General features: G+C 19.9%; 6 protein-coding genes across 6 annotated transcripts; 3 read left to right on the top strand and 3 right to left on the bottom strand.

Moving 5' to 3' along the window:
- Positions 1–279: 279 nt before the first annotated feature.
- Positions 280–1,614, bottom strand: PF3D7_0509500 (ERCC4 domain-containing protein, putative; the record flags this gene model as incomplete). The annotated part of the gene is made up of 1 exon (XM_001351617.1): positions 280–1,614. One exon carries the CDS (start codon positions 1,612–1,614, stop codon positions 280–282), a length of 1,335 nt encoding a protein of 444 aa, XP_001351653.1.
- Positions 1,615–4,053: 2,439 nt separating this feature from the next.
- On the top strand, positions 4,054–13,137 carry PF3D7_0509400 (RNA polymerase I; the record flags this gene model as incomplete). Its single annotated transcript, XM_001351616.1, has 3 exons — positions 4,054–12,577; positions 12,742–12,858; positions 13,034–13,137. The coding sequence occupies 3 exons, from the start codon at positions 4,054–4,056 to the stop codon at positions 13,135–13,137; spliced, it is 8,745 nt and encodes a 2,914-aa protein (XP_001351652.1).
- A 722-nt stretch (positions 13,138–13,859) lies between these two features.
- On the top strand, positions 13,860–14,355 carry PF3D7_0509300 (conserved Plasmodium protein, unknown function; the record flags this gene model as incomplete). Its single annotated transcript, XM_001351615.1, has 2 exons — positions 13,860–13,955; positions 14,104–14,355. 2 exons carry the CDS (start codon positions 13,860–13,862, stop codon positions 14,353–14,355), a joined length of 348 nt encoding a protein of 115 aa, XP_001351651.1.
- A 190-nt stretch (positions 14,356–14,545) lies between these two features.
- On the bottom strand, positions 14,546–16,095 carry PF3D7_0509200 (leucine-rich repeat protein; the record flags this gene model as incomplete). The annotated part of the gene is made up of 5 exons (XM_001351614.1): positions 14,546–14,736; positions 14,832–15,264; positions 15,426–15,588; positions 15,739–15,910; positions 16,038–16,095. 5 exons carry the CDS (start codon positions 16,093–16,095, stop codon positions 14,546–14,548), a joined length of 1,017 nt encoding a protein of 338 aa, XP_001351650.1.
- A 752-nt stretch (positions 16,096–16,847) lies between these two features.
- On the bottom strand, positions 16,848–21,974 carry PF3D7_0509100 (structural maintenance of chromosomes protein 4, putative; the record flags this gene model as incomplete). Its single annotated transcript, XM_001351613.1, has 1 exon — positions 16,848–21,974. One exon carries the CDS (start codon positions 21,972–21,974, stop codon positions 16,848–16,850), a length of 5,127 nt encoding a protein of 1,708 aa, XP_001351649.1.
- A 2,624-nt stretch (positions 21,975–24,598) lies between these two features.
- PF3D7_0509000 (alpha-soluble NSF attachment protein, putative) lies at positions 24,599–26,196 on the top strand (the record flags this gene model as incomplete). The annotated part of the gene is made up of 5 exons (XM_001351612.1): positions 24,599–24,746; positions 25,085–25,207; positions 25,311–25,488; positions 25,601–25,679; positions 25,828–26,196. The coding sequence occupies 5 exons, from the start codon at positions 24,599–24,601 to the stop codon at positions 26,194–26,196; spliced, it is 897 nt and encodes a 298-aa protein (XP_001351648.1).
- Between the last annotated feature and the right edge of the window lie 346 nt (positions 26,197–26,542).

The raw sequence follows: 26,542 nt of genomic DNA, 5'->3' as shown, positions 1-26,542 counted from the left end.
TGTACTTTACAAATAAGTTAAAATATTATAATAATATGTATATGATGTTATATATATAATGTGCTTTTACAAAACAAAAAGGTATTTATAATTTCCCATTCATAGTATGTAATAAATTGTGTTTTTGCCTTTATGCTCCATAGTTTGTGCATATTTTATATCAAAAAAAAAAAAAATAAAATAAATAAAAAAAAAAAAAAAAAAAAAAAAAAAAAAAAAAAAAAAAATATACATATATATATATATATATTATATAATAATAATATATATGTGTGTTATTTATGAAACGAAGTGGTGTGGATTTGCGTTTGGAGAGAAAACTCTATAAATTTTTCGAGAAAGAGCTTTACCTAATTTTCTTTCCCCATATGAAGAACTTATAATTAAATCCTTTAAACATTCTTCATCATTATTTTTTTTTAAATATGTCATTAAATGGAATGGTGAATTAAAAACTTGTGTAATTTTTTTGGAAACATCTTCAGATATTCCATTGATTTGCATTAATTGAGATGTCCAAGTAGAATTATTATTTTTTTTATGATTAATATCTATATTTTTTAAATGATTAATAGTTTGTGGTTTAACTTTAAAATAAGAATAAGGTTTTCTATATTTCGATTGATGTAAATATTTACAACATTTAAATATATATTTAGTTAGTTGATTTATATTATCTAATTCAGCTGTATCAATATAATAATGTACCATCAAAGTAGCTATTATATTATCTAAATCTTTATTATTAATTATCATAATATTTTTTTCATTATATATTTCATTTTTATTTTTTTTTAGCGGTGAAAAAATAGATGAAGAACAAAAAGATTTATCATGATATAGATAATTTTCTGTATAATCAACTCTATTTAATATTTCTCGTATACCTATTAATATACAAATAATACGAACATTTCTATATTCTTTTTGTAATTTTTCGATTTTATAAAACATATGTCTATATTCTTCATGTTGATCTTTTAAATATTTTTCATCAATAATTATTAATATTAAAGATAGAGAATAGCTATCATCTATACATTCTTCTTTTTTCCTTTCTCTTTCGTAAGATATTGTAAAATCATTATCAAAATGAGACATACAACGATTACTAATCGAGGAATCTGATGAATACGAGGAAGAAAAATCCCACAAGTTGCTTGTTCCTTGGGTCATTTCATATTTTTTTATATCATCACTTTTTTTTATGCTATCACTTTTTTTTATGCTATCACTTTTTTTTATACTATCACTTTTTTTTATGCTATCACTTTTTTTTATGCTATCACTTTTTTTTATGCTATCACTTTTTTTTATGCTATCACTTTTTTTTATACTATCACCATTTTTTATATCATCACTTTCTCCTATACCCGTTTTTTTTTTTGTTAAAGCAAAGTGAGATTTATAAATATAATTTGTATATATGTAACATATACCTTCCATATCTACCAAAGGTTCATGTGCTATATATGTTTCTTCTAAATAAAGCATGTCACTATATTTTGTATCATTTTTATCATTTACTTGTTCATTTTTTAAAAACGTATCAAGTTGATAATAAATTGTGCTGGATTTTAAATCGTCGCTAAAAATTATTTTTATTTTATCCATTGAGGTGAAAAATAAAAATAAAAACTCTAACATAAAAAAATAATATACATATATATATATATATATAATATTGTGCCACGTGATGACAAGTTTAAATTATAGCATCACACGGAATTCTTGTAAAGAATATACACAACATTATATGGATAATTAAAAGATAATAATATGATAAGAATATTATTATAATAATATTTTAATTATATTTCATATATGTGTTTCTTAATATAATTATAAAATTATTTTATCATAACACCAAACATAACATATTTATAATTTTTCATGGCTATTATTTATTTGAACAAATTGGGTTACGAAAAATGAAAAAAAAAAAAAAAAAAAAAAAAAAAAAAATATATATATATATATATATATAATAACATACAACAAATTTATTTGTGTATAATTATAATATTTACATATATATATATATATATATATATATATATATATATATTTTTCTTTTAACACCTTTGTGGGGTGTAATGATAAAAAGGGAGAAGGAATAAATATAACTTAACCATTTTCATATATACAACTAATTGATAAATGTTTTTATTTTATAAAAAAAAAAAAAAAGAAGATTAAAAGGAATAAATAAAAGAATAATATGACGAAATGCTTATATAATTTTTCAATTCATATAAAACAATAGTCTTTTAATTTATAAGAATATATTTATAAAATATTATTTGTTAATATATATGTCCACTTTCATATAATATACAACAAGTTATTTATATTAAAGATATATATTACTAATGTTACCATTTGCAAAACTGAAAAAAAAAAAAAAAAAATAAAATAACAGAGAAAGAAAAAATATATAATATATTATATTATATTATATTATATATATATATAACCAGTTTTTATTAAAAGTTAATTTAAGAATTGTTCATTTTTTTTTTTTTTTTTTTCTTTTTTCCCCTCAATTTGAAACAACATAAAAGAAATGAATTAATATATATATTATATATATAGTATAATTTTATGACATGGATCTTTGGTTCTAAAGTTTAGATAAATAAAATATTATATTGAATAAATATATTTTGTTTTCTATTAAAATAATAAGAGGGGAAAATAAAATAATAAAAGAAAACCCTGTAACAATAAAAATTAATAATCATTTATCTGAAAATAACATATTGTGGATATTTTTATTTTTCTATATAACAAGAAAAATAAAATAAAACAAAATAAAAGAAAATAAAACAAAATAAAAAAAAATAAAACAAAATAAAAGAAAATAAAACAAAATAAAAAAAAATAAAACAAAAGAAAAGAAAAGAAAAGAAAAGAAAAGAAAAGTAATGTTTATAATATTTACATATATAATATTAATAATTTTATATATGAAATAATATTGTTATATATATTTATATTTTATATAATATACCCTTGAACTTTCTAAACTTATAGTTAATAAAATATATATATATATAATATGATTATCTTATATTATCTATAACTCTATTTTTTTTATTTTTTAAATATGTAAATTAAAAAATAATAATGTATAAATAATAGTTTATAATAATTTATATTTTATATATTTATTTACATAGAATAATAATATAATACTATATTATATGAACTTATAGATATATATGTTATTTTATATATATGCATATATAAAAATATAATTATTAATATTATAATATATATATATATATATATATATATATAATTATATTTATTTTTTATTTTAAAAATGTAGAAACTTTGGTTACTTTTTCTTTTAAAACCATAAAAATATATATAATATATATAATATATATATTATTATTTTATTATTATTATTATGACCAATTAATACCATGTTACTAATCTGTGATGTTTAAAAATGTTGTGAATTATTTTATTTATTTTTTATTTTTTTTTAATTAAAGTTTTGATATTATATATAATATATGAATAATATATATATATAAAATAATATTGTATATTTTTTCATATTTATATTTTATATCATATATTTTATTGCAACGTTGTTATAATATATATATGTTTTTTCTTTTTTTGTACAAAATAGGTTTTTATATATATATGTATAAAAATTAAAGATTGAACTTATATATTTGTATTTAAATTTATATCTTCATATAATTAATGTGGTCTCATTCTTTTTTAAATACATATGTATAAGAAGCAATATTAATATATCAGGAAATTAAATAAAATATAAATAAATAAATAAATAAATATATATATATATATATATATATATATATATATATATATATATATAAATATATATTATACATTGTTGATTTGTTATTGAATAATTATAGAAGCTCTAAAATGATATAGAAGAAGAAAAAATGTTTACATATATTTATATATATATATATATATATATATATATATTTATTTATTTATTTATTTATTTATTTATTCATACGTTTGAATGTTATATATAATTATTATATATAAAAGATGTACGATATAAATAAGTCAATATGTGCTGAGATAAAAAGTGCGGAACTTGATGTATTAAACAGTGGGGAGTTGAGAAGAATATCTATGGGTAAATACGAAAATGAGAAATATGAATATGAAAAAACTCATAAAAGTGGAGTTGTTACAAAAATGTATTATGACCCGAAATATGGTACTATTGATCATAATCAAATATGTTCAGTATGTTTTGAAAGGCACGAGAATTGTACAGGTCATATTGGTCATATTGAATTTGTTCTTCCGTTATTTAATCCATTATTTTATAAAGAATTACAAGAATTATTAAATTTGATTTGTTATCATTGTTATAATTTTTGTTGTTCTGAGGATGTCATTTTTTTATTAAAACATATTTTTCAATTGAAATCTTTGAATCAAATTGAAAGCACGAATAAAATAAAATATAAAAAAAATTGTGATTATGAATATATAATTGATCAAGTGGAAAAATTATATAAAAAAATATGTAAAGATTCAAATATTTCTTTAGACGACATTGTTGAAGCAATATATGATGATTATGAAAATGTTCATGAGGATAAGGATGGAAATTTTGATGAATCAGTTGATCTTTTGGATTCTCTGGAAAAGATAAAAGATGAGCCGGATGAAAAAAATAAAAATAATAATAATAAAAATAATAATAACAATAACAATAATAATAATAATAATTATAACAATGATGTAGATATAGATGTTGATAATAATAACAATAATGTAGATATAAATGTTGACAATAATAATAATTATTTTAATAGCGATCTTGTCGACTTAGCTCCTAATGAAGAAATTTATGAGGAAGAAACGGACGCAGGAAGAAGTGATGATAATAACAAAGAAAACAAACCTGATTATAACAAATTAAAAGAAAGAATTAAGAAATATAAATTTGATGCAAATAAATTAGCATTTCAATCAAATTATAATTATGAAGAATATTTAATTTTAAGTAAAACTATAAAACTTCATATGAAAAAAAGTAGCAAATGCTGTTTTTGTAAATTTCAAAGGAATATAAGTGCAAAGGTATCACAAAGAAGAGATACCATAAATTTCATAGGAGTACACACAAACAACCCTTTTTTTAAAAAGTATATGCCAAAGAAAAAACAAAAAAAAAATGAAAAAGATGATCAAGAAGATGTAGATGACTTGGAAAATATGAATAATATTGATGATATAAATTATAATGATGATGTAGACAACATGCAGCATATGAATGATGATGAAAGTCAATTGAATAGTATTCAATCGAGGAATGAAAATAATAAACTAATGATAAAAAGAGAAAGTAAAAAAATTGAATACAACAATAATGTTAATGATGAGTCGATAAAAATAGAAGAGGATAATAATGAAGATGATGATAAACAAATGGATAGGGAGAGTAGTTATCCACATAATAATAATAATAATAATAATGATAATAATGAGAATTATAATAAACTAAGTGGTGGATATGAAAATTCTTTTAACGAAATATCAACAGATAATATAAGAAATGATAAAAATAAAAATTCTACCTTTGCAGATATGGTCAATCATTATAATAGAACACAAGCTCCTAAAGAGAAATGTACCATACGTTTATTCAGTTTTCAAGTTATAGATATATTAAAAAAAATTTTTGAAAATAATAATAAAGATATTATAAATTTATTATATCCTTTTACCAAAAGAGATGGTTATAAGAAATTTTTTTTATATGATATGGGTGTTAGTGGAAATAGATTCCGAAGTCAATCTAAAGGTATACATGTTCGAACAAAAATAACAAATACATTATGTCGATTTAATAATTTTATTAAGTTATGTATAAATGCAAAGAAAAAGGTTGATTTTGATTATTTATTAGAACATAATAAGAAGGATTTAAAATTATATAAAGATATGTTTTCTGTTTTTTCTTTAAAAATGAAATATAAATTTAATAATAATATAATGGATGATGATACAGATATAACAAAGATGGATTTTTTAAAATATTATACTTTAGTATATAATAATAAAAGTGCATATATAAATATATTATTTAGTACTTTACAATTAGGTGTTAATACATTTTATGATTCCACTTTAACAGAAAAAGTTAATAATAAACATTTAAAAAATATTAGTATAAGGCAAATATTAGATAAAAAAGAAGGAATTCTAAGAAAAAATATTATGGGGAAAAGAGTAAATAATTGTGCAAGAACAGTTATATCTCCAGATACATTTATTGAAACAAATCAAATAGGAATGCCTATAGAATTTGCAAAGGTGTTAACTATAGATGAATATATAACACAAAATAATTTTACTTATATAAAAAAGTTAATAGAAAATGGACCAAATATATATCCAGGTGCACTTAGCTATAGAGATTCAAATGGTAGAGTATTTAAACTATCACATAAATATGAAGATAGATTAAAAGTTATTGAAAAAATAGAAAAATTGAATTTCCAAACCGAAAATTCTTATATACTTCATAGACATGCACGTGATGGAGATGTAGTAATAATGAATAGACAACCTACATTACATAAATTTTCTATTATGGCCCATTATTTGAAAATATTTGAAAAAGAAAAAGTTTTTAGATTAAATTATGTTAATTGTAGTTCATATAATGCAGATTTTGATGGAGATGAAATGAATTTACATTTGTTACAAACACCATTAGCTAGAGCTGAAGCAACACATTTAATGAATTGTGATTTTCTATTTACAAGTTTTAAAGATGGTTCACCACTTAGAGGTTTAGCTCAAGATTTTATTCTTGGTGGTTTACATTTAACATCATTAGAAACTTTCTTAAATTATGATGAATATTGCAATTTATTGCAATGTTCATTGAACTCTTTGATATCTCAGAAAAATTCTTTTTTTATTAAGAAGAAGAACAATAATAATAATAATAATAAGAAGAACACCAATAGGACTAATAGTATTATGAAAAACACAAGGAATTCACAATATAATATTATACAAAACGATTTAAATAATAACGACAGTAAAGAGGATTATCTTAAAAAGATGAGCATCCTAAAAAACCAACAATCCTTAGACGATAATGCAAAAATTTCACATCCTGTATCAAATGACGAAGCAAGAAATAATTCTATATATGAACCAACAAATAATCTATTGAAACCACAAGATATAGATATTTTAAAAGAAATAAACCATGGTGAACAATTTAATGGTAATGTTTTAAAAATAACAAATTATAATTATCTAGATCCATATGCTATTATATTAAACAGAACGAGTTTTACTATTATTACCGAAGAACCCGCAATTTTATATCCCAAAAAATTGTGGACAGGAAAACAGTTAATAACAAGTATATTAAAAACAGTTATTGATAAGGTTGCTATAGAAACATATAATAAATATAATGATAATGAATTTATGAATACATATAAAGGAATTAATTATGTAGCTAAAGCAAAAACATCACCAGATTTATGGTCATTTGATCCATTAAAGGAAAATGAAGTTATTATAAAAAATTCAGAATTATTACAAGGAGTATTAGATAAATTACATTTTGGTGCAAGTTCAAATAGTTTAGTTCATTTATGTCATGAATTATTTGGTCCAAAAACTAGTGCTGTTATGTTAGATTGTTTCGGAAGATTATTTATTAATTTTTTACAACTACGTGGAACTAGTTTAAGTTTATATGATTTTATATTGAATAAAAATGCTAAGAAAGAAAAAAGTCTTATTAAAAAAAGAATATCTTTTACAGGTTTTTATTTACAAAATTTATTTGCCTATTCTATAGCAAATTCTGTAAATGCTGATATTACTGAAATGAATTCTTATACAAAAAAAAAAATGAATACAGGGAACCAAAGGAAAAAATTAATACTTAATAAAATGTATGATTTGTATGAAAAACAAAATGAACTTATAAATAATAATTTTAATGAGAAAGAAAATTATTTAAACAAAATGGAAAAAAGAAATATAAAAAAGGATAGCCATGTGATGAAGGATGAACATATTTTATCCATATCCGAAAATTCTTATTTACTTGCCTTGTTAAATAAAGAATTACAAAATGTGATATACCACATATTAAATGAAGTACAATTTTGTGATGATGATGCTTCTTTATTAAATAAAGAAAAAAACGAAAAGGAAAACGAAAAGGAAAACAAAATTGCTAACACTTGTATTAATTATAAACATAATAATTCACATGTTGATGATGAACAAAATTGTAATTCTTCTTTATATTCATGTGTTCAATATGTTCTTAATAAAGATCTTTTTAATTTATATGAAAAATATTTAAATGGAAAAAATGAAGAAGCAAATAAACATATATTATATAATAATTGTCAAATAGATGAAAGAAATAATCATTTCTTAAATTCTGTAACAAACAAATTATATAAAGCTTTAAAAGAACCTACCTTTTTTAATTCTACGAGTTTTACTATTAAAAAAATTACAAAAGTTATTGAAAAAGTACTTACCTTTTTAAAAGCAGCTAGATGTAACAAGAGATTGAAAATTTATATTATATTTGAATTATTTCAAAATAAAAATATTATGAAATATTTCCCTTCCTTAGTTAATTATATAAATAGCTTTCATTTTGATGTAAGTAATGAGGAAATTATTAAAAATGTTATAAATAATATATATTTTAAGGAAGAGGACGAATCGCCCATATCATCTATAAATAATAATAATAATAATAAAGTGGAAGATGATTGTAATCAAGATATAAAAATTAAAGGTGACCAAGAAACGAACGAATTTATAGATGACGAAAAAATAAAAACGAAAAGAAAATGTTCACAAGAAAAAACCATTCAAGAAATAAAAAAATATAAGTTGAAAAAATTTCTTCATTTTTATGCCGAATTACATAAAAAATGTAATTATGAAGAAGGAAGAGGATATGATATTGACGAGCAAAATGATTATAATATTGATGAAAAGGATTTTATGAATGATTATAATGATAATAATAATAATAATAATGATAATTTATTTAGAAGAAGTTTCGTCAAAAACGAAATGATGAGTGTAAATCATACAAGTGATGATGTATATGATGAAAAGATTATAAGAAATTGTTTAATGTCAAGTTTACCTTCGTTTACGTTAAATGATGAAATAACTAATTTATCATATAATGGGAAATATCAATATTATGAAGATTATTTATGTTCCAAAAAAAAAGATGAAGAAGATTTAAATTTTAAATATTACAATATGGATGATGTATTTTATAAAATGGAATATTTAATACATAATTATTTTTATTTAAAAAGATCCGATTTTGATAATTTAATTGATTCATTATTTCAACCATATTTATGTAGAGTATCATCAGGAACAAATAATTTAATAAATATGAATAATTTAATGAATAAATTTTTAAATAATGGTTTTAGTAATATGATTTTTACTGGTGCTAAAGGTAGTAAAGTCAATTATTCTATGATTTGTGGTATGTTAGATCAGCAATATTTAGAAGGTAAAAGAGTACCTAGAATGAGATCTGGAAAAACCTTACCAAGTTTTCATAGATATGATTATGGAGCTAGATCATGTGGTTTAATTACAGATTGCTTTTTAGAAGGTTTAAGACCACAGGAATATTTTTTTCATTGTATGTCGGGAAGAGAAGGTTTAATAGATACTGCAGTGAAAACAGCAAAATCTGGTTATATACAAAGATGTTTAATTAAATGTATGGAATCGGTTATATTACATTATGACGGTACGGTTAGAAATGAAGATAATTCAATTATTCAATTTTTATATGGTGAAGATGGTATTGATCCATCTAAAACAGCTTATTTAGATTTATCAAAAGATTTATTACACAATTATCATCTTTCATTTAGTAAATATTTAAATAATAATATGCATAGTAAAATATTAAATAATCAAGAATTATTTTTAAAACATGAAAAAGATAATGATACAAAAGATAATGAAGAACCATTAATTAGTAAATATAATCCATATACATATATTGGTAGTGTTTCAGACAAATTCAATAATAAATTAAATAATACTCTTTTATGGAATGATTTAAATTTCCCTGAATATGAAAATGTACCCATGAATTTTGATACTTTATCATCATCTCTTTTAAAATCAAAATATTATAATTCTTTATGTAATCCTGGGGAATCTATAGGTATATTAGTAGCTCAATCATTTGGTGAACCCGCTACACAGATGACATTGAATACGTTTCATTTAGCTGGTACAGAAAACGTTACTATGGGTATTCCAAGATTAAAAGAAATATTTTTAACATCAAAATTGACATCTAAACCTATGATATATGTACCTATAAAATTACAAGTAGATAATTTAAAAAATGATGCAAATAAAATGAAAAATTATATTACAAGTATTGCAGATAAAATTTTAAGTAGTTATAAAAGTATATTTTTAACAGATGTTATATATGGTATTGGTGTCGATAGGAAAATAATATTAAAAGAAAATCAGAACGAACAAAAACATACTATTAATTTATCAGATATTATAAATATGAATGATGAAGAACTAAGTGGAGATACCCAGCTAGCCAAAATAAATAATGTTTTAAAAAATTGTAATATTAATTTTGATATGAAAAAAGAATGGAATTATGAAATTATAATTCAATTTGAAAATTTATATCATTTTTGTAATATTAATAAGCATTTAACCATATCATTTATACTTTACAAAGTAGTAAATGCATTATTAAATTCGGTGTTAAATAAAGTTCATGAAACTTTTGTATTTCATAATTTGATAAATATGAATTCATTAAATCATGAATATTATGATGAATTATATGATTTCATAAGTAAAAAAATGTCAGAAGAATTTAATTTTAATATGGATAAATATGAATATAAAGATGATGAACATCAAATTAATGCAAAGTTAAAATTCATGGAAAAAGAAAATGAACGTTATGATTCTAAAAGAGGAACAAATAATAATATATCAGGTGAATATCAAAATGCTTCTCATACTATAGCTAGCCATATGGAAGATGACTCTCCAATGAAATCATATAATGATATTTCAAATAAGGAAAATATGTCTCCTTATGACGATGGAAAAGGAAAGGATGGCGATCGTGATCAAGATGATATGTCTGACATTGAACTCAAGGATAATTCTGAAAAAAATTCCAACAGTGATCAAGCTTCGAAAAATGCTGATAGTGACACGGACGAAGAGGAAGAAGATGATGAATTAAAATCAGAGAAGGAAAAAGAAGAGGATGAAAAAGAATATGACGAGGAGGGAGAAAGTGACACGAACAGTAAAATTGATAGTGATCATAAAAGTGATAGTGATAATAAAAGTGATAGTGATAATAAAAGTGATAGTGATCACAAAAGTGATAGTGATCACAAAAGTGATAGTGATCACAAAAGTGATAGTGATCACAAAAGTGATAGTGATAATAAAAATGATAGTGATAATAAAAATGATAGTGATATAGATAGTGATAGTGAATCAGAGATGGTGAGTTCAAATAAAAAAGAAATTATAAATATAAATAATAAAGATAATTACTATACTAATAGAAATTCTAGTAATGAATCCAAATTATCAGAATGTTCCAATACTAAAGGTAGTACTGTAAATTATTTTTCATCCGAAACAAGTGCTACACATCATATATTAGTAGATGAAGAAGAATCAGGTATTTTTCCTAATTTGAAAAATAAAAAATTAAATAATATGAATGATAATAAAAATATGTCTTCAACTACCGTTTCATCTTCATTATCATCATCATCATTATCAACACCATTAAATAAAAAAAATATTGAAGATGATGAACATATAAATAATATTCATTTTATAGAAAAAAATAAATATAATGAAGAAATGGATAATAAAGAAGAATTTATTACAAAATCATTTACCAGATTATCTTATGATTATAAAAATAATATTAATTTAATATCTTCAGATGATGATCAAGAAAATATTGAAGAAAATGAAGAAGGACAAAAAATGAAAAAAAGTGAACAAAGATATGTTAAAAATATTATTGATAAAATCAAAAGTAGCCTACTTTGTTTTATTAAAAATATACATTTCTCACCTGTAACATGGATCTTAAAATTAAATATTGGATGGGATATCAACTTTTTCCCATATCCTATCGATTTTTTAAATCATATCAAATCAGAAATTAATAAAGAAGTTTTATTCAAAGTTAAAGATCTAAATAATCCAAAAATTTTAAAGGGTAAAGATATTACACATAGTGGAGCTGAATATGAATTACAAATTGAAGGAAAAAATATTTATAAATTATATAATATTAAAGATAAATATATTGATAAAACAAAATTATATTGTAATGATATTTATGCTATTGTTAAAACATATGGTATCGAAGCAGGAAGATTATGTATTACCAAGGAATTAAAAAAAGTTTTCGATGCTTATGGTATACAAATCGATTTTAGGCATTTGTCATTTATAAGTGATTTCATGACCCATACAGGTATAATCAAAATGAAAACATATATAAAATTAGTTCAATATCTTTCAATAACATTACTAAAATATTTATATATATATGTATATATATATATATATATATATATATATATATATATATATGTATGTATGTATTTATTTTTTTTTTTTTTTTTTTTTTCCCTTTAGGTGATTTGAAAGCTTTTAACAGACACGGGTTGGGATATTTCCGTAACGTTTTTCATAAAATGAGTTTTGAATGTGCTACGAACTTTTTAATACAAGGATGTATACACAATTCAATTGGTAAGGGAAAAAAATAAATAATAAATAAATAAATAAATAAATAAATAAATATAAATAAATAAATATATATATATGAATAAATATAAATGAATAAATATATATGTATAAATATATATGTATAAATATATATTTTTATATGTGTATATATATAATATTTCTATTTTTTTTTTTGTAGATTACTTATCAACGGCATCAAGTAGCTTATTTTTTGGTAAACATATAAAAGTAGGTACCAATTTAGCGGATATTGTAACATGCATAGATAAACAAAATTTATAGTATTTATTATATTTTATTTTATTTATTTATTTATTTATTTATTTTTTTTTTAACATCACCTTTTTAAATGTACGCATAATACCAAAAAAAAAAAAAAAAAAAATATATATATATATATATATATATATATGTATATTATATGTTTATATAATAATTATTTACATTTTTAATTACAATATATGTTAAATAAATATTATATTTTATTATATATACAAAATTATTTTATATTTATCGAATTAATTTTTTTACAATAATAAACTTATTTTTTAAAATATATTAACATAACTTTAAACAATAATTAATCATAAAAAATAATTAAAAGAAATGTTATTATAGAAAAAGAATTTTGAAAAAATAAGAAAATATATGAATGCATAATATTTTATTGTATAATGGCAGAAAACGTTCATAGATAGAAGATAATATTTACATTGATATAGAAAAAAAAAAAAAAAAAAAAATATATATATATATATATATATATATATAAATATATTTTAATAAGATAGTAATACTTAACTTATAATTTGCATATATAGAAAAATAGTAAAAGCTTAATTTTATAATACATACATATATATATATATATATATATATATATATATATATATATATAATATATATTATAAGATAACATATATATAATTTCAAGCAGCTAAAGTAATAAACACAAAAATTTTTTAAAAATTAATCCAAGTCAGGAAAATAATATTTCATCAAAAATGAATGAAAATAATGATATTGAAAATAATAAGAAGGCTTATGTAGATCCTAAGATGTACAATAAGTTTAAAAATGATGGATCTTTCTTACAGCAGGTTATATAATGTAAAAAAATGTTTATATGTATATAAACATATAAATTCTCTATACATACATGTATATATATATATATATATATATATATATAATTATGGCCATTAGAATATGAAAAATTATTTTTATTGTGGACTTTTTCCTTTGTAGGTTCTAGCGATGCAGAAGAAAAAGAAAACCCGAAAATTTAAAGAAGACGAGGGTAACAATTCTAAGAAAAAAAAATTAAAAAATAAAGAAAATATAAATGATAATGATAAGGAGAAAATCAATTCCTTAGATGGAAACATAGAAGATGAAAGAGAAATAAAAATAAAAAATGAGTACATTGAACAAATCAACAAAATGAAAGAGCAAGGATTCTTTACGGACAAGGGAATAGGAGCTGGGCTAGTTAAATAAATATATAAATAATCCAAAAAATAAAAATAAAATAAAATAAAATAGTATTATTCATTTAGTTAACATTTGAAGTGTAATATATATATATATATATATATATATAAGACAATTAAATGGAGTATTTTTTTTTTATGTTATATATATATATATATATATATATATATTATATACATATGTTTATTTTTTTACCTTATAATTTTTTGTTCATTAAAAAGGAATGATATTTCTGTGATAAATTTTTATATTTATCCATTTTTTTTTTTTCAAATATTTTTTTAAGTTCATTTTCTTCCCTTATACCTTTTTTCAAAAAAATTCGTGCCAAACAAATGTCTTCCTTTTTAATTTTCTTATCATCCAGAAATACTAATGTGGGTATATCTGCAAAAAAAAAAAAAAATATATATATATATATATATATAATAGTATTTATTTATAAATTATTAAACTTTTTTTCACAATAAAAATTTCCATACTTGCTATAACATATTTTGAAACGTGCCTAATTTGGCTTATGAAGGGGTTATTTTTTATGAACAAGGTTTTCAATTTTTTAATTTTTTTTATAAATATAATAAATTCTCTTAAAAAATAAAATTTAAGTTTAGTTAATTCATCCATATCTTTTATATTTTTATGATATTTCACCGAAGGACATATTTCTTCTTTATTTATTTCATCATTAAAATTATTATAAAAATTCAACATGTAACAAATTTCATTATTTTGTAAAAAATCCTTTCCAATTTCTGTGGCGCTATTTTCAATTAGAAATTGATCATTGTTATAATCATGTGTAAAGTCTTGTATATGATTATTTGGTTTTTCTATATTATTATTAAATTGAATAAGATTATTAGATATATCTAAATGGGAAAGGTTTTCCAGGACGCTAATTTGTTCTATGTCCTTGAAAAATAAATTAACATATATATATTTAAATTTAGCTAGAAAAAAAAAAAAAAAAAAAAAAAAAAAAAAAAAAAAAAAAAAACACCTACACATACATACATATATACACTAACACATATACACACTAAGGTGAATTATTATAATATATATGGAATTACTTTTACACTTTCAATCAAATTATTCGATATGTTTAATGTTTGCAACAATTTTAAATGTTGAATATTGTCAAGGGTTTTTATTTTATTATTAGATAAATTTAAAATCACCAAAGAAGTACATGTAATATTTTCAATGGTACTTATGTCGTTATTTTGCAAATACCTGAACAAGTCAGGTAAAAATAAATTTTATATGAAGATATAAAAAAAAAAATATATATGTATATATATATATATATATATACATTAATGTGTAACTGTAAAAATATATTTTATTTCATTTATAAATATGTTGTATTTTTTTGTTTTATACAAGGCTTTTAAATTAACTAGGTTATTTAAATTGTCTATTTTTTTTATGCAGTTGTTATTCAAAAATAAACACTTTAAATTTATAAAAGTATCCAAACCATCAATATTATGAAACCCTTTCATATGCAAGTATAGTACTTCATTGAGTTCATCCGTTTCATATAAATTATGCTCTACAATAAAAAAAAAAAAAATAATATAAAAATAATATAAAAATAATACAAAAATAAAAAGTAATATTAAAGAATTGAACATTATTTCTTTATTATTTTTTTTATATCTAATAAAATGTAATCGAACCCCTTCCTATTTTTTTGATATCATTGTAATTCATTAATTTTACATTATCTTGAGACATTATGTTTTTGTTCTCAAAAATATATCTTAATATGAAATATAAGATTAAAAATTGAGTGGTATTAATAAAATATTTTGAATAGATAAATTTACAGAAATAATAACAGGCGCGCACATATATAAATATTTTATTTATTTTTAGATTGTTGATGGAAAAATAAAAATAAAAATAAAAATAAATTAATAAAATTGTAATTGTAAAAGGTTATATTTTTCGAATAAAAAAAAGAATGAGCAAAACACACTATAAGTAAATTATTAATATAAAAGACAAATTAAAAAATATATATATATATATAAATATATATTTGAGAGGTATATGTTTTAAAGCATAATGATTTTATAAAGAAAGAAAAAGAAAGTTAAAAACATAAAAAAGAATGTTAAAAATATAAAAAAGAATGTTAAAAACATAAAAAAGAATGTTAAAAATATAAAAAAGAATGTTAAAAATATAAAAAAGAATGTTAAAAATATAAAAAAGAATGTTAAAAACATAAAAAAGAATGTTAAAAACATAAAAAAGAATGTTAAAAACATAAAAAAGAATGTTAAAAATATTAAAAAGAAAGTTAAAAATATGAAATAGAAAGGAATATTTTAATATACACTTTCTCGTATTTATTATAAAAAAAAAAAAGAAAAAAGTATATAAATAAGCTCATTTGATATATATTTCATATGCGTACATATATAATATGTACATATATATATATATATATTATTCCATTTTTATAATAGTTTCTGAACATTTCAGACTTCATTTGTTATTGCTAAATGCTGCTCATTTTCATCAGTGTTTTCATATTTTATATTTTTTTCCAATTTCGTTTTTCTTTTTAGTTTAATATTTGGGATATTGAGCATTGTACATTGATGAGGGTTAAGTGTTATACATTTGGTGATATCATTAGTTTTATAGATTCCGATCATACGATCACACAGTTCAAACATTTGATTTCTTAAGGAGATAACAATAAATTGAGCATTCCTTGTTTTTGTTTGAATATAATGTGATATGATAGATACATTTTTAAAATCAAGTGCTGCATCAATTTCATCCATAAAATAAATTGGATTTGGTTTAAAATAATGTAGAGCAAATACTAATGCTAATGAACTTAGTGTTTTTTCTCCTCCTGATAAATTTTGTATATGTTTCCAACTTTTTTTTGGAGGTCTAACAGAGAACAAAATACCTTCATTAAATATTTCTGAAGAATCAATAATTTCTAATTCTGCATCTCCTCCTATAGCTATCATTTGATACATTTCTTTTAATTTGGATGATATAACATTGAATGCTACTACAAATTCTTCTTTTCTCTTATTACATAAACTATCATAGGCTGCTTTAATTTTATCTTTTTCTTTTTTTGATTTTTTAACATCTTTTCTTCTTACTTTATAATCATATAATTTTAAATTATAATCTTGAAAAATTTTTAAATTTGGAGTTTTTTTTTCCAATATAGATAATTTATTTTCGAGTTTTGTTTCTATATCTTTTTTATTTAATAAATCTAAATCTGTATCGTTTATATTAATATGATCATATTCATGTTCTAATTCTTTTAATTCATCGCTATCACCAAAAAGTTCTTCAAGATCTTTTAGATCATCGAATAATTTTTTTTTTTTTTTTACTTTCTTTTTCTCAGGACATTTTGTTGTTGTATCATTTTCGTTTAATTTCCTTTTTTTATTTTTATCCATATGAAGATGATATAATGTACTTTTATCTTGACCTATGTGATTATTTCTTGTAACATTAACATGATTATCACGACCATTAGGCAAAACTATTTGATTTTCCAATTTATCATATTGATCATTTGGATCATTACCTTTAATATCTTCGTATGGTTCATGACCATATATATTTTTTTCCCTCATCGCTTCCTCCTGCACATCTTCTTGAACATCTTGAACATCTTGAACATCTTGCATATCTTCTTGCATATCTTCTTGCATATCTTCTTCCACTTCTTCTTCTACTTCTTCTTCTTCTTCTTCCTCCTCTTCTCCTAAATCATCATCTTCATCTTCATCATCTTCTTCATCTTCATCAACTTCATCATTTTCACCATCTTCACCATCTCCACCATCCAGTTGCCTGTCTTTACCATCATGTTCGTCGTCCATCTTTATATCTTCCCTTGTACTTTGGTCTTCTTGGTCTTTATTAATTTTTTTTTTCTTTCCCAAAAGTCTCCTACATCTCATTTCTGAAAGCATATTTTCATGAATAACTTTATCTGACTGTTTAATTAGATCCATATATTCATCAATTTTATTTTGATAATTTTCATTTTTATTTTTATATTGATTTAATTCCTTTTGAAGATGTTCAATTTTATATACAAGGTCCACATTTTCTAAATCTTTCTTGGATATATTTTCATCTACTTGTTGTTTTTTTTTTTGTTTTTCTTCAATATTTGATTGTATATCATTTAATAAATTTGTTAAAGTTTCTACTTCTTCATATACTGCACACCCCTTGTTCTCAATAATTTTAAGTTCATTTTCTAATTCTTTTTCATTTGCTTCATATTCTAAAATATTTTCTGAAAACATTTTGATATCCTTTTCACTTTTTTCTAAACTAGCTAAAGCATTAGCTTCTTCATTTGTATGTTCTTGTAATTGATCTTTCATAATATTTAATTGTCTTTCAGCATTAATAAATTTATTTTTTAATTTTTTTTTTTTTTCTCCACCAACATCTTGTAATTGTTCGTAATATTTTTTTACTTTATTTTCTTGTGCTTTTAATACAATTTCGACTTTACTTTTTTCATTATTTTTTTCTTCTATTAAATTTTTTAATGTATTTAATTCATTTTCTTCTTCTTTGGTTAGTTCCGGTGTTTTGGAATTTTGTAATTGATCATCAATATCTTCAAGTTGTTTTTTTAAATTATCAATTTTTTTTTTGGCTATAACAATTTTACATTCATTATCTTCTAAGAAGGTATTGATATCTTTAATATCATTTATTAAGATATCTTTTTGTTTTTTTTTATCTTGAATATTTTTATTTAATTCTTTGATTATTTTTTCTGAATTTAATAAATGTGATTCATCATATTCACTTGTTTTTATGCTACTACTACTATTACTATTATGATTATGATTGTTGTTGTTATTATTTTTATTATTTGTAGATGTTCTACTACTATTTATACCACGTTCTGAATTCCCACTGTTACCTTTAACATTTTTGTTATCCATACCTCCACCACATATTCTTCCATCATTTTCGATTAATTCTCCATTTATCGTAACTACTCTTTTTTTATGTGAATAAGCAATAACATGAGCTTGCTCTAAAGAATTAGCTAATAATGTTTCTTTGATGATATAATAGAAACATATTTTATATTTATCATTTTTAAATTTTATTAAATCAATTAATCGATATACATTTGGTAATAATTGTGTATAGATTTCTTCATTTTTTAACATAATAGTCATTAAATTTTTATTCAAAACAGATAATGATAAAACATTGACTCTTCCTATATTAGCTTTTCTAACTTCTTCAAATAATAGTACAGCATCGTTTGGATTTTCTACTACTACAAAATCTGAACAATTATTGCTAGCTATGGTAAAAGCTTTTTCATATTTTTTTTCAATATATCCTAAATCAATAAGCATACCATGTATTCCTTTAATTTTTGATTTCTTTAAATTATATATAAATTGATGTAATTTATTCATATTTCTATCTGTAACAACTTCTTTTTTAATATTTTCATATTTTATAGTTTCCTCTATTAAATTTGTATTTAATTTTTCTATTTTGGATTGGATTTCGTCAAGATCATTTTGTTTATTTTTTAAATTTTTTCTTTTTTCTTCTTCTGTTTTGGTTAAATATTTTGTATGTACATCTTTTTCTTTTAATTCATTAATAATTTTTGTTTGTAGATATTTCAGATTTTCTATGTGTGTTAAATATTCCTTTTTTTTCATTTCTATAATATGACATTGATTTGAATATTCAGATATATTTTTAATAATATTATCATAACTATTTTGTAAAGGTGCTAATTTTTTTTCTTCATTAGAATATATAGTATTCATTTTATCAATATCTTGTTTAATTTCTTCATTATAATTTTCTAATTCTTCTTCACATTTTTCTAATTCCATTTCTAATAAATGCAATTCTTCTTTTTTTATTTTATTAATAATTTTCTGTTTTTCTTCAATAATTCTCTTAAAAGATGGGATATCTTTTTCTTTTAATTCTTCTCTTTTAACATATAAATTTTGCATTTTCTGTACTATAATTAATAATTCTTTTTTTATATTCTCATCTTCAATATTTAATTTTTTGAATTCATTATTTTTTAAATTCTTTTTTTTCATAACTTCTTCTTCTTCCTTTTCTAAATTACTTAAAGATATATTCATTTCTTTTCTTGTTTCTAAAAGTTGTTTATATTCCATATGATGATTATTTCTTTTATGTAAAAACAATTCTAATTCCTTTTCTTTATCACTAATCATTTTGGATAATTCATATTGATCTTTTTTATTTATTATTATATGTAATTTATATGTATATTTTTGTAAAGTCATATAATACTTAGCTTCTTTTTTAGGACCTGCTAATTCTTTTAGTTCATTATAAACATGTTTTAAACGATGAACTTTTTCATGATGTATTTCTTCACACCTTTCTAATTTTTCTAAATGTTCATTTATACTTTCAATATATTTATTAGTACCTATTATCTCTTCTAAATACTCTAATAAACCATCTTCATTTTTATTACCTTTTGGATTCATCTGAGCTATTTGTTCAACTTCTCCTTGTAATATTAGGAAACGATTATTATTTAAATCTATACCTTTTTTATATAATAAATCTGAAACATCTTTCTGTGTAACAACTTTTTCATTTATTCTATATTTTGATTGGTTGTCTATAGTAGCTTCTCTGCTTATAACAAAATCTTCTATATCATCACCATCATGATAATAATTTTGATAAAGTGGATTTTCTGTATTCCTAAAGAGAAATCGTTTCCTTTTTCTTTTCTTTCTTTTCCTCTTTTTCTTCTTTTTCTTATTTAATGTATTATTTGCTATGTTATTTGTTTTTTCTATATTATTACATCTCTTGTGTAATTTTTCATCTTCTTCTCTTCCGGAAAAATATGTTTCTTCTTCTTCATCCTTATTATTTCCTTTTTCTGATTTTTTTACATCAAAATTATTATTATTATGGTCATCATCACCGTCATCTTCATCATCATCGTCATCATTATCATCACCATCATTATCATCACCATCATCATCGTAATCCTCTTCCTCATTATGATTATCACCATCATAATCCTCCTCATCATAGTCATCTTCGTCGTCATACTCATCATAATAAAATTCTTCTTCGACGATTGGCTCTTCCTCATCCGTTATGGTTTTAAAATGAATAGACACCTTAGTAAAATTATTTTTAACGGAAAATTTAGAGTTATGTATAAGGTCAGATAATTTATTCTGTCTAATTTTTTTTGCCCTTCTTCCAAATACGAAAAGCATAGCATCTATTATATTACTTTTACCACTTCCATTAGGTCCTACTATGCAACTAAATTTTTTATAAAAGGGTCCTATGACTTTAACACCAGAATAACTTTTAAAATTTTCTAATACTAATTTTTCGATTATAATTCTTTTCCTATTTACTTTTACATCCTTTAAACATAAAATATTATTTTTTCCAGATTCATCATTATGAATATTATTTTCCTTATCATCAATTTTATCATTATTTATAATACTTAACATATTCCTATTTTCCCCATTCTTCTCTTCATTTATAGTTATTTTCTCATTAACATTCATATCATCTGTCATTATTATTTATGTACACTCATAAATATATACATATATAATATATATATATATATATAATATAATATATGTGTAATATATTTTTATTGTCCTTTTTTTTTTTTTTTTTTTAAGTATATTTTAACTTCTTCCATGTATTCTTTAGAATTATTTTATACTCAGTATTGTATTATATTATATTATATTATATTATATTATATTATATTTTACTATTATATAAATATTATATATTTTTTATATTTATATATTATTTTGTTTTTATTTTTTTTTTTACTTATTGTCTTTATTAAAGCACTCATCACTTATACTATTTTTTATCGCCTATTAAATAAAAATATAAGTAAAAACAATAAAAATAATAATAAAAAAAAAAAAAAAAAAAATGAAAAAATGGAAATTTTTATTATATGATATTATTTATATATAAATGTATATATTTTTAAAGAGAAAATTAAAAAATTTTAAATAATAGCAGTGTAATGTATCTTTAACATTAAAAGGGTTATATGTTAAATTATCATTTTGTATTATATATATATATAATATATATATATATATATATATATATTTATTTATTGATGCTTTTTATGAAAAAATATATGCCTCCGTGTAATATTTAAATAAAAAAAAAAAAAAATATATATATTATATATATAATATATATAAAAAGGAATAACAAAATAGCATAAACAATAAAATATAATATAATATAATATTACTATTTTATTATATCTTGTATATTCCTATTTTTATTGTTGGTGTAATATGATAAATGCTTGAAATATATATCTCACCAAATGTGTAAAAAATAAATGAGTATATTATATAATATATATATAAATATATATATATATATAAGGGATGTTTTCACTATCATATAATTATACAAAAGAAATATAATACTGATGTGTTGTATTTATATTACATAAAAATTTTTAATTTTAAAGATTTAACAATTTGTTAAATTATTAAGAATATTCATATAAAAATATATATATTATTATTTTTTTTTTTTTTTAAATAATTTTATATCATAATCTCATTTTTCTTTCTCCAAATATAACACCTTTATATCTAACATTAGAACCATGTATATATTATATTGGGTTTTTTTTCTTTTAATTTTTTTCATAATAAAATAAATAAAATATACATACATACATACACACACACATATATATACATACATATATACATATATATATTATACATATATTTGTTTACTTATTTTTTTATATTATCTCATTTACTCTCCATTTTTTTTTAGCAACTCATAAGTTAACCGATTTTGTAAAGGATGTATGTTTTAAAAAAAAAAAACAAAAAACCTTCGATAGATATATGTCATAATATTTGTAAAGAGTATGAGACGAATATATATATATATATATATATATAAATATATTACATAAGAGTAAGGATAACTAATATTTATAATATGTATATATCTATATATAGACTAAATTACACTTAATTATATATACACATAATGTATTATATGAGAAAAGGAAAAGAAATATAACTTTTATATTTATTTTATAAGAATTTTTATATAAATTATTATCTTTACTTTTAAAATATATATTCTCTTTGATATATTAGAAATATACAAAAGTGGTAATATATTTATATACGTTTAAAAATAAAACAAAGTACTCAAGTTATTGTCTTTCCTTCTTTTATAAAATTTTATATACCAAATAACTTTTACCAACATTTTATATATTATTTCCTATTACTAAAACCTCCTTTTTTTTATTCTTTTTTTTTTTTTTTTTTTTTCTTTTTTATATCATGTGTTTATAGTATGGGAAAAATGTGAGAACATAGGGTAACATATTAAGTTGTAACTTTTAAAGTATATAATAATATATAAATTATAAGTATATACTTATATTTATCTATTCATTTTATAAATTCTTAAATTTTCTTTCACTCAAATATATCTTAAACAATATATATGCAGACCATTTTTGGAAATTATATATATATATATATATACATATATAGCATAAGGAAAAAATGAAATAAAGTAGGCATATATATAATATGTATAAAAAGAAAACGATTAAGTTATATTTAAGAAGAAAAAAAAAAAAAAAAAAAAAAAAATTCCATTTTGTTCTTTATACAATATATATAAATATAAACCAGAATAAATATATAAATAAACAAACATATATATAATATATGTATATATTTATATATATGTAACAAAATATGCATTCATTTGAATGAAAAGTGAAAAAAAAAAGAATTGTCATTATTACATATAAATATGAATGAAATACATTATTATATATATATTATTATATATATATGCATATAATATTATAGATGATAATAATGTATCGTAACATTATATACAAATTTTGATTTATATATATTTATGCATTTTTAATTTTTTTTTATATACCATTATTTATATATATATATATATTCATATTAATATTAATATTTATATTTATATATTTATATAATTTAATTTTAATATTATAATTTTTATTTATTTATATTATTTTTTTTGTAAACTTATATATATATATATATATATATATATAATATATATCTAAATTCCATATTTTTTATATTACATTGAGATATATGTTGAACTATTAAGTAAAAAAATGGAAAATGAAGCTAAAGAATTAGAAAAAAAAGCAGAACAGTTGAACAAGAAAGGTTTTCTTGCTTCTTTTTTTGGAACTGATAATACTGATGAAATAATAAATTGTTATAACTTGGCGGCGAATAAATATAAACTATCTCATAAATGTTAGAATTCATAAATTTAAAACAAGTTTATTTTTTTTAAACATATATTTATTTGTTTTATTGATTAAGAAAAAAAAAAAAATGATATATATTTTTTATTATTCTATTAATTTTTATATATTATGTCTTAGAAAAAAAAATATATGTGCATATATATATATTTATATGTATGTATTTTTTTTTTTTTTTTTAAACTAGCCATTTGTTAATATAATTGTTTGTTCATATTTTTTTTCTGTTCATCTAGCTATTTTTGTATATTTATTTTAATTATTTATTTAATTATTATTATTATTATTTAATAATTTTTTTTTTTTTTTTTTTTTTTTTTTTTGAAGGGAAAGAAGCTAGCTGTTGTATTTTAAAAAACGCCCTGTTACACAAAAAAAACAATGAGACAAGTTATTGCGCTAATGCTTATTTGGAGGCAGGGAATATAGCTAAAAAATATGATAAATTGGGTAACACAAAAATGTATATGCATTTTAAATATGATTATTTGAATAATACATAAATATATTATATATATATATCTATATGTATTTTTTTTTTCATTTTTTGTAGAGGCCATAAAACATATTGAAGAAGCCGTAAATATGTATGCAACTATTGGAAGATTCTCCAATTGTGGGAAATGTGAAAAAAATATTGCAGAAATTTATGAAGATTTATATGATTATGATAATGCGTCTAAATATTATAAAAAAGCTGCTTATTATTTTGAAATGGATGAATATTCAAAGTAAAATTTATAAACAAACATGTATATATTATATATAGTTCGTGAAGGTATTATATTTATATTATATTAATTTATATTATTATTATATATATTTTTTTTTTCCCTTTAATAGATCAATATATACTCAGTGTATCGTAAAATATGCTGAATTAAATTCACAATATAATCATGAATATGAGGATGCCATAAGTGTAAGAAAAATTAATAATATAAATAAGAACATAAAAAATAAATACATATGTACACATATATATATATATATATATATATATATATATATTTATATATATTATATTTATATATATGCCATTTCTGCTGTTTTTTTTTTTTTTTCTTTAGATATTTGAGAAAGAAGCGGAAAAGGCTTTAAAAAGCACACTACTACAGTATGGAGCAAGGGACTATTATATAAAGGCAGGAATTTTACACATTGTAATAGGAGATCTAGTTAATGCTAAAATATCAATAGATAAATATTGTATGAATGATCCACGTTTTTTAAATTCAAGAGAAAAAAAGTTTTTAGATAATATTATTGATGCAGTTACTGAACAAAATGTAGAAGAATTTGAAGAAATTGTTCATGAATATGATCGTATAACTAAGTTGGATAATTGGAAAGTTCATTTTCTTTATAAAATTAAATCAAAATTAAGTGTCGAACCAAATGTAGAATTAACAGCTGATGGAAATGTTGATTTAACATAAAAATAAAATAAAAGAACCCATAATGTTCTTTTCATTTCTTTCTTTTTTCCTAATATTATTATGTAGTATAATAATATAAATGTCAATTGTTTAATTTATATTTTGTGCACATCTTATTATATATATTATATATTACATATGTTTTGTGTATATATATATATATTTATATATATATATATATATATGTTAATTTTTTTTTTATTTTTTTTTTTGGAGTCCATTAAAAACTTTTAATTAATTTTTATTTATAATTTAAAAATTTATCTATATTTTAATATGAAAATATGTTAAGAGTCTTACAAAAAATAATAAAATATAAAATAAAAAATTATATATAAAAATTAAA

Source organism: Plasmodium falciparum (assembly GCF_000002765.6).
Source record: "Plasmodium falciparum 3D7 genome assembly, chromosome: 5".
NCBI lineage: Eukaryota > Apicomplexa > Aconoidasida > Haemosporida > Plasmodiidae > Plasmodium > Plasmodium falciparum.
The sequence above is the reverse complement of the archived record's forward strand: the minus strand, read 5'-3'. Positions and strand labels throughout refer to the sequence as shown.